Source organism: Furipterus horrens, unplaced genomic scaffold (assembly GCF_987537825.1).
Source record: "Furipterus horrens unplaced genomic scaffold, mFurHor1.1.pri manual_scaffold_6, whole genome shotgun sequence".
Classification (NCBI taxonomy): Eukaryota; Metazoa; Chordata; class Mammalia; order Chiroptera; family Furipteridae; genus Furipterus; species Furipterus horrens.
Window position 1 is genome coordinate 107,200,864 of NW_028327176.1, and position 18,453 is coordinate 107,219,316.

Consider the following 18,453-nt stretch of genomic DNA (forward strand, 5'->3'; position numbering starts at 1 on the left):
GAAATAAAATTAGTAAATTCACAAGTATATGGAAATTAAAGATTACACTTTTAAACAACCAACAGGTAAAAAAAGAAACCACATAAATTAAAGAACGTTTTGAAATTAATGAAAATGAAGACACAGTAACCAAAATTTATATCATGCAGCAAAGGAAATGCTTGGAGGAAAATTCATAGTTGTAAATAGCTGTATTAAAAATAAAGATCTCAAATCAATAATATAACATTGTACCCTCAGAAATTAGAAATATAAAAAAATATTAAAAACTAAAACAAATAGTTGGAAGGAAATAATAAAGATTATAGTGGAAATAAAGAATAAGAAAACAATAAAAATTAAATGAAACTGAAAGTTAGCTCTTTTAACAAATCAGAGATAGTGACAAACATTTACCTAAATAGCTAAGAAACAAGAGAGGATTCAGATCAGTGAGATGAGAAATGAAAGAGGAGAGCATCACAGACATGACAGAAATAAAAAGAGTGAGAGAATAAAGAAATGTATTTTCCCATCAGGAAAATACAAAAATTGCATGCCAACAAATTAGATCATGTAGAAGAAATGGACAAAATCATAAAAAGACACAAACTACAGAAACTGAGTAAAGGAGAATTAGAAATAACTGACTAGACCTATTATAAGTGAAAAGATTGAATTAATAATAAAGGAATTTCCCACAGAGAAAAACCCAGCTAGCTTCACCATTAAATTCTACCAAATGTTTAGAGAAGAGTTAGCTTCAAACCTTAACTAATTCTTTCAAAACATAGAAGAGGGGGAAACACTCTTCAGCTCATTCTATTAAGTCAGAATTGCAGATATTAAAACCAGACAAAGGCAGCACAAGAAAACTAGTACTATACTTACGAATAGAGGTGCAAAAATACTCCAAACTACTGGCAAACCAAATTCAATATATAAAAAATGGTTACACATGATGACCAAGTGTAATTTAGTTCAGCAATGTAATATGGGCTTAACACATGAATATCAGTCAATATAATACAACATATTAACAGAATAAAAGACAAAAACCACATGATCAACTCAATAGTTGCAGCAAAAACATCTGTCAAAACATAACACTCTTTAAGATAAAAGCACTGCTCTGGCTGGTGATCGCCAGTTCAACTCCTGGTCAAAACGCTTGCCTGGGGTGCGGGCCAGGACTTGATTTGTGGATTGCACGACGCAACCTATCGATGTTCCTCTCGACCATCAATGTTTCTCTCCCTCTGTTTCTACCTCTCTCTCTCTAAGAAATAAAGCAAATATTTTTTTAAAGATAAAGGCACTAAGCAACTAGAAAGAAACAGGACTTCCTCAATTTAACAGAGATCATTTACAAAAACCTCACAGCTAACGTGACACTTAATGGTGAAAGACATGAATGATTTCTCTAAGATCGGGAACAAGACAAAGATGTCTATTCTTAACACTTCAATATTTAATGGAACTAGATTTTATCCAGGTCAACTAGTCTAGAAATAATATTAATAATATTAAATATAAAAGGTATTAATATTGTAAGGTAAAAAGCAAACTATCACCTTTTGTAGATTATATGATCTTGTATATAGAAAATTAGAAAAGCCCACGTGCAAAAAATATATTAGAACTAATAAACAAGCTTAGCAAGTTTCTAGGATAAAAGATCAATAGACAGAAATTAATTTTATTTCTAACCCTAGCAAAGAACAACCAAAGAATGAAATGAACAAAACAATTTGATTTAAAAAGTAACAAAAATATAGAATTCTTAGAAATAAATTTAATAAAAAAATACACATCTTATACCCTTAAAACAAGAAAATATTATTAAAAGTTAGAGGAAGACTAAATAATAGTCCATGTTCATGGATTAGAAGACTTAATATTATTAATATTGATAAATTCCCCAAATTGATCTAAACACAATACCTACCAAAATCCCAGCTGTCTTTTCTTTTGCAAAAAGGTAAGCTGATACTAAAATTAACATTAAAATGTAAGAGACATTTTAATAAGCTTCAAAAGAAGGACAAATTTGGAGGGCTCACGTCTTAGTTCTCAATCTTATTCTAAAGCTAAAGTAATCAAGATAGTGTGATATTTTCATATCAATGGTGATATAGGTCAATAAATAGGGTTCAAAGTCTGCAAATAAACCCTTATATTTATGGTCAATGGATTTTTTACAAGGATGCTAACACAGTTCAATGAGGAACATTATAATTTTATCAACAAATGGTGGGACAAAGAAAGGACTTATGATCTTTATAATAGAAGTTAGCATGTGCATCTAAATTAAAAGAGGTAAAAAAATGTCAAAAAGTCTTTGCAAAATGTCACTAGGTTTTCTAACACAATCATTCTCAAATGGTACTCAGTGTAAGAAACAAGAAAATAGCCCCATTGTTCCTGGAGGTTATAATTTCATATGAGACAGCACCTACTAAGTGTAAGTTGCACTCTATTGTCATAAAATGGGTAGTGAGTTAAGGTATAAAGGAAATAGAATGTCCCGCCTTCCTGGAGCAGGCATTTGCTAAGTACTAAGAAAAAGCATCAACCAAACTCGAATACCTTTCCAGTTACCAACTTAACTCTTTGTTCCTCCTCCTTCTAGCTAAAATTCTGACATTTTCACTTGTTGCCTCTTTTTTCTCAACACCTGCCGCCACTGATTTCTCAGCCCACTTCATTCTGATTCAAGTTCCATCGCTACACCAAAACAGCGCTCACTAAAGTAATCACTGAATAACTATATACAAGGTCTGTCCAGAAAGTATCCATCCATGTAATATGAAAAATAGAGATTTTTATTGGAGAAGATACAAAATACAAGAAACATTGCACATAGGACAATGACACCCTAGTCCCCTTCAAAATAGGCAACCTGGGACCTCACACAGTTCTCCTAATTGCCATTAGCTGCCCCATCATATTTTCCTGAATCATATTAACAGTCTGACATCTCTTCCCTTTCAAAGGTGATTTTAGTTTTAGGAAAAGCCAGAAGTCCCAGGATGCCAAGTCTGGGCTGTAAGTGAGCTGACTCACCTGCATGATTTAATGTTTTACCAAAAAACTCCACACAAGATATGATGCATGGGCAGGCGCGTTGTCATGACCTGAGTGCAAATTCTGGCTTGTTAATTATTAAAGATATATACTTGATATTTTATGAATTTATTTAATCCTTATTTTATCGAATCCTTCTCATAGCCTACTTGACAATCTATACAATAAAATTGATAATAATCTACCTTTAGAAAAGTATAAAGATTACTCAAGATTATGCATATAGTTCCTGGTGCTCAATTAACATCAGTGATTTCTGTTAAGATGCTTTCTCTAGACATAAACAACTGATTAATGGGGTCATTTGTATGTCTCCTGAAGATAAGTATAGATAAAATATCTTCTATCTTTACTTAGATCATCATCTATGAGGATGTTATCATGACTTTCTTTTTTCCTGGTTACAGGACTGAGCCATGCTCCCTGTGACAGAGTCTCTTTATGGGAACTGTTTCTGATGGTTCCAGAAGTCATCAGATGCAGACTGTTGAATCTCTCCTTCAGGGGAGCACTCAATAATACAATTGCTAAAATTTAAATGATCACTCAGAGATCACTTATAAGACCGTTCAAGGCCATTTAGCAGACATTTATATGGTTATTCATGCTAAAGATCTTCTGGAACTTTCCATTGCAGCTTTTCCTTTTTTTTTTTTTTTTTTTTTTTTAATATCAATTTAAAAAGTGACTAGCAGTGTAGGAAAGATTCTCAGCTTCTATCTCCTGCCAACCAATGGTAAGGAGATTGAGGAGGACTATATCAAATGATCAGTCTACACAGGAAAGATAGAGTTGGAAGAGAAATGACTTTCTAATTTTTGTTTAAAGGCAGGTTTTCATTAACTTTATTTGCTCCTTTTCAAGAGAAAATAGTTATGATTAAAAGGGGCATCATATTAATTCATGTTTGTGAACAAAGTAAAATTCTGTGGTTAAATTAAAGATTATCCAACAGACTTGGATATTGTGATGTATAAAGCGACAGAATCCATCCAACATCCATTCAGAGACCACAGGGACACATTGATCTGTCCAGTTTGCAGCACAGACATAAAAACAACAGCTGAGTTATTTTAATAAAACTTAAGATGGCCATATGGTGTACTTGCTGGCACATTTTCCTTTAAAAAAAATTATACATGCTGTATTTTATTGTTTTGCTCACTAAACCGTATCAATCTCCATGAGCTTATAATTAAGAAAATACACTTGGAGGGACTCCCTCATTTTATCAGATAACTTTGGAAAGAAATGGAAAAGTACAAGTTGTGTAACTATCTTTACAAATTTCAGGTATTTGAAATGTTAATGGAAGACCACAGGGATTCTCAGGGTTTTTGTGGGCATGTGAAAGTGTCAGACCAAAAAGCTAGTTTCAAGTAATTTCATAACAATACATAGTAAGCAACAGAGAATTTTATTTATTTATTTATTTTTTATTCCCTCGTTCAGAGGTTTGCATTAGCCAAACTTGAGAAGCAGAAAAACTAATAAAAAGCAAAGGGTAGTTAAGTCCTATTTCTCCGTCTGGCAGTAGATGGCAGTAGTGAAACATGAAAAATCCATTCAGGTGCCTTGCAATTACCTGCTAGGTTTTCCTTCTTTTAAACTTAGGTATCTGAGCTGAAAACCAGGATTCCTTAGAAGATAGTATGGTTGTCATCCCTTTACTGTTCTAAGCCAGTTTTTATTTCCTTCTCTCTCTCTCTTTTTTTTAATTAAGGTTCTTATTTTGTTTTGTTTGTAGCAGTTTTGGTTCACAGCACAGTTGAGTGGAAAGTAGCAGAGAATTCCTACTTGCCCCAGCTCCACTTATGCACAGCATCCCGTCATCAGCTTCCCCCCAGAAGAGTGATCACGTTTGATGAACCTATACTGACATATCATAATCACCCAAAGTCTATAATTTACTTTATGGTCCACACTTGATGCTGTACATTCTATGGGTTTAGACGTTGTATCCAAATATTTTGTATAATAATATAGAGTGGCATGCATCTAACATTATGGTATCATACACAGTATTTTCACTGTCCTAAAAATCCTCTGTGCTCTGCCTGTTCATCCCTTCCCCTTCAGCATCACTGACCTTTTTATTGTATTCATAGTTTGATCTTTTCCAGGATGTAATGTAGTTGGAACCATACCCTATGTAGCATTTTTAGATTGGCTTCTTGTACTTAGTAATATGCATTTAAGGTTCCTCTTTTTTATGGCTTAATAGCTGATTTTTTTATAGCATTGAATAATATTCCATTGTCTGGATATACAACTTCTCTTTTTATAAAGATATATCTTTTCCATTTGTAGCTCTTTTTAGACCTTGACAAAATTTTGATGTTTCCACATTTTTTTTCCGCTCAAACTCCTATTTGGCACTTGACTGAATTACTCAAGAACATGCTCCATTCAGCCAGTGTTTGGGAAACAGGCTCTCAATGCCTTCAAACCTCTCAGATCACAGGCATCTGGGACACTCTCCTTATGGTGTCTTATAACTATTTCTCCAAAGTGGAATTTCCTAAGTCAGATAGCAATAAAGGGTCTCTGCTTCTTTCAGATCCCTGGAACGTCTTCTGTAGTTCAGAGAAAATGGAAGCCCCTGCAGCCTGTTTCACAGCCTCGAGCGCCAGGACAGCAGACCAAGTGCAGGATTAGTGCTGCGGCTGCTGAAATAAAGCAGGTCCGAGCCAGACGGAAAACAGCCCGGATGCTGATGGTTGTGCTTTTGGTGTTTGCAATTTGCTATCTACCAATTAGCATCCTCAATGTGCTAAAGAGGTAAAGTTCACCTATTATTTGAAAATGAAGTGATCTGTCATTTCTTGCTTCTTAAGAACTTTTTTTGAAGCCAGAGAAAAACCTAAGCCCTTTGTCTAGATAGCTTGTTTAGATAGCTTGATAACTCGGTGGTGTTGTTACCAACAGGTACGGCAAACATCCTTTTAGATACTCAGACTGGAAATGCTCTTGTTCATATAAATTCTTTGTTGAGTGGCAGACACAAAACAGATGTTCCCATGACCTCTTCAAGCTAATTGCAGAAAGAAGTTCTAATGCAAAAAAAAAACCCTCATTTACAGCTTGGAGTTCTCTTTTGATCAGAACGAATGGGTTTTCCCAAATTTTGTTTTCAAAGACATGTGGAATTGTGAAAGAATTCTATCTAAATGATAAAAAAGAGATTGAAATATTTTGTTAGCATTAAAAGTACCTTTGTGAGCAAATGCACACAAAAAATGAAATCACAACACACTCTGTTTTGAATGTTTAAACAGAAAGAAGGAAGAAAACCCATTTCCTAAAATCAATGAATAAAACTCAGGGTGAATATTAATAAAAAATCAGTACAAAATTTTTCAGCCAGAGAAAGTATGTCATGTGTTACACTGCAGACACACTAAGTTAACACAATTAACCAACGCAACTCAGCCAATGAAGGGGCAGTGGTATACTTGAACTTCGTGGCCAGCCAACTTTATTGAGAATCATCAGAACCGTTGCACATAGACTGGTCCCAAGGTGATACTAATTCTGTTTATAATAGACTTAGAACTAAAACTAGGATTGCTGCCCTCACTTTTCCCTGCTTCAGAGTCAATATCATGTTCCTCACAGCTGGGGACTCTGGAGAGAGTTTTTGGCTGGAGTCTCACAGACGAAAGGTGGTAGAATCAGCTGCAAAGATTTCTCATTCTCTTTGGCCCTTGCTTCATGACTCTTGCAATGGAGAAAAAGCGAAAAACACACTTTTGTTTAATAATACTACTTACTACAGACACAGTCTTAAAGGTAAATGATTTCAACCACTTGAGTCTTTGAGACATACTGGCTCACAAGGAAAGGAGTGACTTTACTGTCCATATCTTTTCATATTTTCCTCCTTAGTCTTTCTTGTCCACAGCAATCGTATAGAAATGTATTGTATTTTTTCACCCAGTGGTGTTTTCTGCCCTTAAAAACCTTGTAAATATGCTGTGAAACTGAATGCACTTTTCTTTTTTATTTCTTTTTTGTACTTTTAGTCTAAATTCAATGAAAATTAGATTTAGTCCTCTCTGGATTGTTCATTTAAATTTCCTGCATCTCAGCACTTGTACTTTCCTTTAACTATTTCCAAATAACTACTTGTAAATAATATTTCTCTTATTCTTTCAACTTAAATACCTTCCTTTCCAATGAAAGGAAAATGCCTTCTAAGGAGAAAGTCTATGTTTAACTTAAAATATTTAAAAAATTTTGAGCATTCTGCCCTTTTCCAGAAAATAAAAAATAAATTAACCTGAAAATAATTTTTCTCTTTAACACACACATTTTCTTTTAATGTCTCTCTTTGTTTGCTTTGGCATATTATACTTATTTTATTTCTCAAATAAATTTCTAAATTGCTTTTCTGGAAACTTAAATTTTTGCCTTACTAGTTCAAACCAACCTTTTTAAAGCAGTTCTGATTTGACTAGGATTTCAAAGCTATGTTGTGGTAGAGGGGCATAATATTATCAATTCCAGTTGTTCACATTTCACTCCTCAGAGCATCACTTTATTCTGGAAGTGCATTTCTATCATGGACACAAATTACTCAGTCAATGATAGGATTCTAGCAGGAAATGCTTTATAATCTTCAGTCTATAAATATATTGGGTAATTGCAAGTTACCTGCTGTTGGCTAGTGAATCAAATTAGATAGGTGGGGTATTTCCAAATATGGAACAAATCTTTAAAATGACTATCAAGAATATTATAATGAATATTTTTCAGAGTTAAAAATAATAAAAACATTAAAACCCATGAATTTTTAAAAATTGCCAAAATGTTGCTTACTGAAAACCAGTTTTTCTCTGGGTATAAAGGAAATCCCAGAGGCAAATTTCAGCATTCCTGGGAATATTGCAGTTGAAGAAATTTAATACTTTGATCAATGCATGAATAAAAGTAGGAAGTTCTTGCAGACTGCAATTTAGGACTGCTTTTTAAATGACATACACAATGGAATATTATTAAACCTGCTAAACTGTATTTAGAGACAAAATAAAAAAAGAGAGATAGAAATATACTTAACTTCTGTCATCTTAACTGTAAGAAATAGTATTGCATTTGTTGTTTAGAGGAGAGAAAATCTTTCCTCTCTAACCTGACCTAACTTTTTTGATTTACTGATGGTGCTGTAGAGTTTCTGTTCATGTGCTGAAGTTTTCCTAAACCCACCATAGTGCCATAAATCTATCAGTGGTCAATGCAGCAGAGGACAGGGGGTCAGGCAGCTTCTAGCAAAGGGCTTTGTTCACCTTTGAATTTAATTATTGAAAATGTATTCTCCAGAATCACACTAGATTTCCTGTTATCGTTATTTTTCTTACAGAGTATTTGGAATGTTTACTCATACAGAAGACAGAGAGACTGTATATGCCTGGTTTACATTTTCACACTGGCTTGTATATGCCAATAGTGCTGCGAACCCAATTATTTATAATTTTCTCAGTGGTAAGTTTTCAACTATTTCTTCCATATAAATCACGGTTCTAACCAAGGGTGAGGGACCAATGACCAGAGGTTTTGAATACTCTTCAACTGGATGAAGAGCTTAGATGCTCTACAATAAAATGTTTTTCCCCGATCTGATTTGTCTTGAGGTGCCTCCCTTATGAGTGGGAACACATTATGTGTGAGAAAATTATCAAAGGGATTTTTTTCCCAATAAAATTTAGAAGACATTTTGAAATAGGAGGAAAGTGAAAATTGTGAGAGCTGAATAACACAAAATCTTGCTTGTCACACATTAAACTTTAATTTATAAAAATGTAAAGTAACTCTATCTGAGAATATTTCATTTGTAGCCTAATGGAGATTGAATTGGAAACATTCCACTTTTATGTACTTTTCTATTTCCATTAATATTGTGGCTAACATCTCATGGGTTTTTCTCAAGATTTCTCACTGACCACACACACAAAAAAAAAATTGATATTTCTCCTAAATAACACCTAAGCTAAATAACAAACACATACACACATCTGTAACTTATTTAACCTATTTATGAATCAATACAATGATAAAAATCATTTAACTAATTATTGTTTTATTTATAATTTATCTGGTTGACGTTTAGAATTCTGTTTTAATTAGCTACATCTTTACACTGTCTTATACTCTGACTGGTTGGTTATTTCTTTTTCACTTCTACTTCCAAATATAATATGATAATTATATATGGTATAATAAGCAATTTATTTTATTGAATATTTAATAAAGTATGTGCATTTTTAACTCCCTATTTGGCCTTCTGGGTTATAAAAATTAAAAAGACAACCAATTGGTTTTTTTAATAACCTTTTCAAACACTGCATATATCATATATGTATTATGTTTATTTCACCTTTCAGAAAATCAGGTGGTCTATGTGTAAGGTTTGTTCTGTATTCAGTTGACCTTTATCACGCCTTCTCCTGCCATACCCAATTCCAGTCTCCAAAACAAAGATTACGTTCAGTCTGAGACAACAAGACTGGACTGCTCTTGTGCTGTTTGAAGGGACAAGGGGCCATGTGGAGCTGTAGCTTGGAAAGCAGTGGAGAAGCAATTGCCAGGGGTTAGGGATGACTAAAGCTCTGAGCCTTGCAGTAAGTGTTTAATAAAGAGGTTCGGTACCAAGTCAGAGGGATATTTTGTGGTTAAGAGTGAGTTAGAAAAGGCAAAAGATAATCACTGAGGACTTAGGTCCCTGCTATTGTCTTGGCCCTTAACCTTCATCTCTGCATTTAATCATTCAATAACTCATTTGGTAATAGAGACTCAAAGAAAATAAATTATGCTTCCCAATGGTGTCACCATTCAAAAGGTAATTGTTTCATTTTCATACCTCTCTAATTTCATGTGAGTAATTTAAAGGCAAGGAATAACTTCTAAAAAAATTTTCCCCTATTTGTTGTCCTGCCTATGCAGATTATGAAACTTTAGACTCTATAGATATTTTAAGATTTTTTTTTAGAGGTTTTGTTCAATTGATTGTTTCAATAGAACAGTTTTTTTTCCTCAGAGTACAATGGGTAATATCTATGTAGTTTGGGCTGTGTACAATGTAAGTTTTATCATTTTTGAAATTATTAAATATTTCTGGTATTCTTCTACTGATGATCACTTTTATTATAGTTAACTACTTAAAAATAACCCAAATTCACAAATATTTAAGGTTTGACTCAAAAGGAATGAAACACACTCCAAATATAACGCATGAAAAGCAGTCTCATTATTTGATGAAAATACCTCATCGTTTCAAGAGTCTACCACGCTTTCACTAACGCAATTTCCATTTCCTATTTTCTCCATCTTGGCAAAATGTGGCACCTCATCGTTAGTTTGGCTCAAGGGAGCAGTTCGGTTGTATCCTACTCATGATTTGTTAAAACATATTTACGCACAGTTCTTTTTCCTTTCATTCTCCCTGGTTTGCCAGGAAAATTTCGAGAGGAATTTAAAGCTGCATTTTCTTGCTGTTGCCTTGGAGTGCACCATCGCCAGGAGGATCGGCTCGCCAGGGGGCGCACGAGCACAGAGAGCAGAAAGTCTCTGACCACCCAGATCAGCAACTTGGATAACATATCCAAACTCTCCGAGCAGGTCGTGCTCACCAGTATAAGCACACTCCCAGAAGCCAATGGAGCGGGGCTGCTTCAAAACTGGTAGAATATTTATTCACACGACAAGGATACCTGAGTGAAACTATTCTTCTTCTTTTTTTTTTAAAATCTCTGTACACAGAAATTTTAGTATCAGAACGATCTAAAGATAAAATTACTTTGTGAGCCATTTTTGAAAAAGAAAAAACTATTACTCTTTGGAAATAAAAGTCAGTTTAAACTAATTTCTCAACTTTTGGTTTAAGTATATTAGAAATGTAACCTTTAACTGAATTTATTTCAGGCTCTTTCACTCCTAGATTCCTGTGTTGTGATTTGTGTCAATTAAATGTTTACATATTTCCAATTCTAATTATTTCAATATCACATTCAAATTGGTTGTTAAAAATTACCAAAAGTTCTCCAATAATTTTCTTTTGGCAACTAACTCTGAATTAACAAAACATGTTAGTTGACTTTATAGCTTAAGAAAAATCACAAAAGACTGTCATTATGCTGTGATATCTCAGAGAACATTTATATACAATATAACATATATTAGATAACTCAAAAGCTACCTTTCAAAACTATATAAAAATAAACACTATTAAATTTTATTTTCCACGAATTTTATCACTCAGTAAAACAATTTTCTCAGGTTTGTAACTTCACCATTTTTCATCTCAACATATGGCCAGTAAGACACAGTATTAAAATAAAAATTTTGGAGTAACTACAAAAACATAATAATTTCCATCTCTAAGACTTCAACATTTATATACGATAAAATCACATTATTATCCTCTTCTAACTAGTGGAAATGATATAGTCAGACTTGGTGAATTAAATTAAAAATGCAATTTTCAAAGAAAGAGTAGTGAACTACCAAATCACCGCTGGGTTCCGCATTGCACAAGTTAATGCCATGGAGATTTGATGGTAAATTTTTTCATTTATTCAAACTTGATAAACATTTATCAAAAACCTACCAGAAAGCACCAGCTGTGCTAGGTGCTAGGAAACGAGGTGGGGGTGGTGTAAATGTGCCTTTAAAAGAGCTCAGGTCCACTGAGGGATGCGCGCTGACAGTCTGCAGGGCAGCACAGCATCTGGGGGACGGATTCCCACACCGACAGCGCAGCGATGCCACGGAGGTGCTGTTCCTCGGTGCAGCGATGGGCACTTTTTTTGTTTCTATTTAATTACAGTGACATTGCTGATGTCAGCGAATTCCACCAGGGCCTGTGGCTGAAAGCCCGGTGATTAGGCTAATGGAGGGGGCTTGCTCTTAACCTACACACAAATGAATTAAGAGTGCAGAATATTTTGCACAAATGTAAGCTCTGGGGTTCAAAGCACTGAATAGTCCAAATTGGTTTTTCTGCAAAATTTTTCTGATTCAAATATTCCCTTCAAAATTAACTTGAAAGTAGAAGATATTTTCACGAAAAGTTGCTCCCCTCATTTGATAGTAGCAGGTGTTCTTATTTTAATTGAAACGAGATATGAAGAACAATACTTAAGAAAGATTGTCATATAAGATAAAAATTGTCTTGTTCTTTTTTTGCATTTACCCAACTCATCACAAGAAGTCATAACAAACAAATTATCTACTAGTTGTTTTCATATTTTAGAATTGGGGGTTACCTTGTGCTTTTTTACTACTCAAAGCAAAAACTAGCACATGAGGTTTATTGAAATTATATTGCTAGTTAGCAAAACAATTATCAATGAGAACAAAATACTGTAACTCTTCTTTCTCACCTTTGTACATTTGAGAACTTTTTTCTTATTTATGCTGCATGAAAGGAGAGTTGTAATTTTCAGGTTGTGTTGGAAGCTAGCACTTTAAATAGTTTGAAGATAACTCAGATGATATTGATAATATGCCTTAATAATTAAGTGATATCTCAGAGTAAGAGCTAAATCCTTTAGACCATCATATATGTATTTTTTTTTTTATCATGTAAGAATGAGAGAAACTGAAAGAGGGAGAGATCAGGAGGGGGAGAGAAAGAGAGAGGCAGGGGTTTTGTGGTTGTGTGCTAAGGTCAGACTTAGACATCAGAATTCCTTTGCTCTAAATCACTAATTCTCCAAGTGTGATTTCTGAAGCATCAGCATCACCTGAGATCTTATTAGGCATGCAAATTTCCACCCTGTCTCAGATCTGCTGAATCAGAAACTGGAGGTGGTATCCAGGAATCTGTGTGTTAACAAGCCCTGCAGGTGATTCTGAAGCACCTTAAAATTTGAGCACCTCTACTCCAAATAATACCACCTGGCATCTGTTTATTAGCCCATGTGATATAAAGTATTTTACAACACAAGCATCAACAGGCACCAGTGTCATCCCTGATGTCAGCCTGGTTGGAGGTCTGAAAGAAGAGGCTAAGTATCAATGTCGAATGCCACTCAGTGTCACCTCAGTCAAAGAGATGATGGTTTATAAAACAATTGTCCCTGAGCTACAAGTGCAGTGTGAAAGACCACTGATTTTAAGGCCTGTGCATGCTTTATAGCTGTCTGGATGACTTGGGTGTCTAACAAAACACTGAAATTTCCAATTTCATTTAAGCAAACACCAGTTCTTGTGAGAAACGTAGGGAGTGGAGGAATAATAGACTATGCACATTGTTCTCAACACATTCATGCAGGAGTCCTTCTTAGAGGTCTGGATCTAAATCCTCTTACCTTAATGGTTACCTTAATGGAACAAGGTAAAGAAATAGGTGTTTCCCAAACCTGCCAATCTATGGAACAAAGGGTCAACTACGTACCTCATTATGTGCTAATAACACAAATGAGAAGACTTCTTATAAAAAGGATGCGTTGTGACTGTTTTATGCTATACATAGAACATGGTATTTTTTATATATTTTGAAGATTTAATGTAAAATGTCATTAATGTTACTGAAATTTGTTATTAATTATATGAGATAATAATTTTATCTAATACAGAATTCACTTGAATTTCATTATTTTTGAACTACAAACCCATGAAAAGTTTCATAGTGGAATTTACTCTTAGAAAAATTTAACTTCAGTTTTTGAGGAAAACGACTTCTAAATTCTCTGAGGCTTGGAGTTTTACTTGCATATTAAATAACTGTTAAAATTCATTGATCGATTAATTTCAAAGGTGTTAGGCATAATGATATTGAATTTCATTCCCAGTGTATATCGTTTTAATGAAGATGCAGGTAAATATGCCCATAACATATAGTTTGAATATACATAAACCTGAAATATCAGAATGACAAATCCTGAAGACACTTATGGAAACAAATTGTGAGGAGGGCTATTACTATTTTAATACTAGTGTAATAGTGGAATGCTTCACCTGATATAAATCTTAATCATAATCACTTGCATTTCAAAAACACCTGGATAGGCTTTATAATTTAGAAAGCTTTTCAATTCTAATTAATTTTACAACAGATGACTTTTCTACTTCCTATAGGTTACAAGTAAAAAAAAAAGAGTAAATTCTATTAGGTCATATGCAATTAGTTTTCAAATGGCATGAAGTAAAATAAAAAATTTTTTAGAGACAATATGTAAACAAAATACTACTGATATAAGTATATTCTATTACCTTGTGTACCACAGAAAATGAACTACAAAGGCATGAAAAATGCTGTTATCTCCCTACATTAAAGGGGATTGTTTTCTAGAGACTACTGAAATTAAAGAGGAGGGAAAAAGCTCCCTCCCAGTTGCCACGTATTTCTATTATCTTACATTTTCTTTATAAACTTTGGAGTTAAAGTGTCTTTTAAGTTTTTCCTAAAATGTATTTATATAATTGTTGTATGCCATGTATGTAACATAATGTCACTTGTTTAACAATTATCTTATATACTTAAAGTTCTTTATGGCTGATTTACTGTGTCTTCATGAAAAAGTTTTATCAAATTCAATGTGATAGCACATCAATGACTGTGAAGGATGCTCATTATGTAGTTTTTAAGTAAAAAACATATTCAGAATTCAATAATCACATTCACATTGTCCTCTGTGCTGTATGAAAAATCTCGTTGATTAGATAAATTGGATATTCACTCATAATTAGTGTCAAATCTTTGCAGTTAAGGATTATTAAGCCCTCTGGTACAGTTCTTAATAACCAAAATATTTTTTCCAATAAGTTTATATAACCAAGGATAATCATGATATAAAAGGTTTTTAATGTTGTTTTAAGAGCAGGGACTATAATAAAGATGGTTAAGATTTAAAAAGAAGTATTTCATACAATTATGTAAAACCACATGTACATATAGCATTTTATCTGAGTCAGGAGACCTAAAGAAAATGATGACCTTTTGATTTTCAATTTAGGAGACTGGTAAGTGTAGTATTTACATAATCAAGCTTTTTTTTTTCTTGGTCATTATATGTAAAACTTTTAGCAGTCTTTTCAGTTTAATGATAAATTTTAAAAATGTATATTTTATGCTTTTTATTTACTTAAATAATTCTGAGAAACGACAGACTCAGCTACCAAGGATTTTGATTTAAAGTTCATTTTTATTCAACACTGTTTATTTTAACTTGTATCAAAAATGAAGCTGAATTAACTGGCCAAGGTAAACATCTGACTCCTCCTAGAGACTATGATTTGAGGATGGGGTGGTTTCTAAAGACAAAGTGAAATTCTCAGTAAAAATCCCAAGGAAGGCTACCTGTATCAGTGGTGAGGATATTTTGCTTTGAGTGACCCATTATCAGACTAGATACCTGCCACTCCTCCTTATGTCAGTGCCGAAGAGAAGACAGCCATCTTCACCTTCACCTAGACCAGTGGCCAGGAATGGGTATCAAAGGAAAGATTTTTGAGCACCACTCTGGCCTTGCCCTGCTTTCACTGTTTCTCCCTCTCCAGCTGCAGTTTTTGCTTCCAGTCCTACTCCCAAGCTAAGCAGGGGCTGACCTACCTCCACAGCCTGCTGCAGGCCTTCAGAGTTCTCTGACCTTCCTTCAGCTCAACCCCGGACAATGGCTATGACTCATTGCCTTAGGTTCTTGTTATCTCTTGTAGTAAACCATGGCAAGTGGTTAATTGAGAACAAAAATGAAGCAGAGCTCAAGGGAAAAAGGCAAAAAACATCTTACATCTTTATATTCAAAAAATTTACAATGTTAACATCTTTAAAAAAGCAGTTTATTTTCTTCCCAGAATATCTGTGTTTATCAGTGGCATGCTATGTCTGTGTCAGCTCCCTTTCCAAGCACCAGATAAGCTTATTGCCTCAACTTGGAAGGGATCCCAATTTTGAGATTGTTAGGCCAAGGTCACAGCAGGTCACTAAGGACATATGTCTAAGGAGGTACTGCTTGTGCTACTTTTGAAAAAAAAAACACAACATCTATTTCATCAATTACTATTCAAAGGCTCAGCCTTTAGGCAACAACAGAAAGATAGTACTCAATTTTAAAAATTACAAATGGTTGTTTGTTATGCAGTTTCTATTTAATTTCACAACATTTGAGTTAAAATGATAATTCCCAAAGGGAGAATGGTGCAAACATAATGTATATGGGACTGGAAAATCCTTAACAACACATGGTAACATTAAGCTTAATTTATTTCAGGTCTATTAACAAGAACATCTCCAAAAAAGAAGTGATGTTCCCTTTCACAGGGGCACAGATAGAGAAACTCCCCTTAGATAGTTCAGGTAAATGAGGTGGGGAACTTGTTTATAAAGCTGTGTCTAGATCATGCAGAAAAGCCATTAAAGAATGAAAAGTGATTTTATAATATTACCAACATATATACATGTGTGTATGCATTTCTGTGTATAACTGAGTTATAGGTAATTGATTGCAATCCATCGATCAATGACAGATAAATAGATATCACTCAGTTATTGACTCTGAGAGTATCCCACAATGTATATTAAGTTTATATCCCAGCCTTTTAAAAATTTCCCTTTTCCATCTAGTTTACTTTCTCTCTTGAATTATATCTTTTAGTGTGGTGGCTAGTTTTCCTCAATGTTTACAAATACCTAGGTTCCATATTTCTGCTATTCTAGACAGCCTTTCCCTAACACAATTTCCTTCCTCCCTCCCTTCCTTCCTTCCTTCCTTCCTCTCTCCCTCCCTCCCTTCCTCTCTCCCTCCCTCCCTTCCTCCCCTCCTTCCTTCCTTCCTTCCTTCCTCTCTCCCTCCCTCCCTTCCTCCCCTCCTTCCTTCCTTCCTCTCTCCCTCCCTTCCTCCCCTCCTTCCTTCCTTCCTTCTTTCCTTCCTTCCTTCCTTCCTTCCTTCCTTCCTTCCTTCCTTCCTTCCTTCCTTCCTTCTTTCCTTCCTTCCCTCCTTCCTTCCATTTACTTATTTAGCAAGCACTCCCATGGTTATAACAATTTGTGACAAATGGGAAAGATGAATCTCTAAACTGCCAATGTCTTCCAGTATTTCATGTAAGTAGTCAACAAGAATCTGAGGTGCTTGATGCCGCAGACCTACTCTGTGTTGTTCCCTGCTATATCCCTGGTTTCTAGAATGGTGCCTGGCATATAGAAGTCACTTGATCAATATCTCTTGAATTAATAAATTGATAACACATGACAATTTTTTCCATATTTGGTTCTTTTGTTCCATTTTCTGCCAATTATTTTCATGTGCTTTGTATAACTTCCTTTCCACTGAGAGCAAAACATCCTATATTCTCAGAGTTGACATACGCAGACATTTTTTCTTTACCAGTATTAAGCCATATGTTGAGAATACTAATTACCACTCTCCAACCATACTCAAACTGAGAAGTAGCACCAGAACTCCCCTACTCATCGGTCCTAAACCCATATAACTGCTCTTCCATTCATAAGTAAAAGTTGGCCCTTTGGCAGGGCTTTGCCACTACTGACCTCTCTCTGTTGCTGACATTGGCAGTCTCTTGATCTCACTTCCTTTCACTCATATACATCAGCACCTGGCTTGAAGTCTGACTCTTCAGCCCTGAGTCCATGTGGATGATGCACCCAGAACCCAGCTTTACATTTCCTTGGTCTCTGACTTCCACTCTTTTTTATCAAACTACTCTGACAGTTTTATATAATGTAGCTCATAGGCTGCACTTTTTATCTTATTGCTCACAACAGATCCTTCTCCGAAATGCAAACCCTATAGTCTATTCTGAGCCAACAATCACTCATCCACTCTTTAATATCACACTTAGGTTCCCACTACAACTTTCCTTCTGAACCCCAATGGGACTCCTGGATTTTCTGATCATTTTATTTAATTCCAGTTCACTAGTTCCATCCTGGACTTACCTTCTTCCCCAGCCAGAGACAAACAAGACCATCAGATGGTATTGCACATGTTCCCATACATTATTTGCTTTAAAATTTTCTGTTGCCCTGATAAAGCTCTCATACAACCAAGAGCCTGCTGTCCTATAGTGTTAAGCATAAATGCATCAAGCAAGGTGTAAAAGCCTTACTGAATCAGATATGCCAGGCCAACTACTCTTCTTTTACATGGGATTGCACGCCAATGACTTATATCTTCAGGTGGAAAATCTGTTGCGGTGTTAATTACAGCACTTTCTTTACCCTGTCTCTGCTATAATCATTCCTTATTATTCTTTCTTCTGTGTCAGAAGCTGTTCTGAAAATAATATCATTGTTTACACATTCTCTTTAAGACCATATAAGTTTGCCTAATTTGTTTTGCCAATCCTCTAAAACTCTTCTTATTGTCTAACCTTGACTTTTAACTATGTGTTTTTAGGAGCAGGAGTAAGTCGTCTCATTTTTTCTTAACT

General features: G+C 34.6%; 1 protein-coding gene across 1 annotated transcript in view; it reads left to right on the top strand.

The window, feature by feature from the left end:
- Positions 1-10,798, top strand: part of HCRTR2 (hypocretin receptor 2) — a 91,771-nt gene extending 80,973 nt beyond the window's left edge. The window contains exons 5-7 of the mRNA XM_090280485.1: positions 5,627-5,847; positions 8,426-8,547; positions 10,517-10,798. Coding sequence (XP_090136611.1) covers positions 5,627-5,847; positions 8,426-8,547; positions 10,517-10,746 — 573 coding nt within the window. The 3' untranslated portion in view covers positions 10,747-10,798. The remainder of the gene's footprint in view (positions 1-5,626; positions 5,848-8,425; positions 8,548-10,516) is intronic.
- Positions 10,799-18,453: the final 7,655 nt, after the last annotated feature.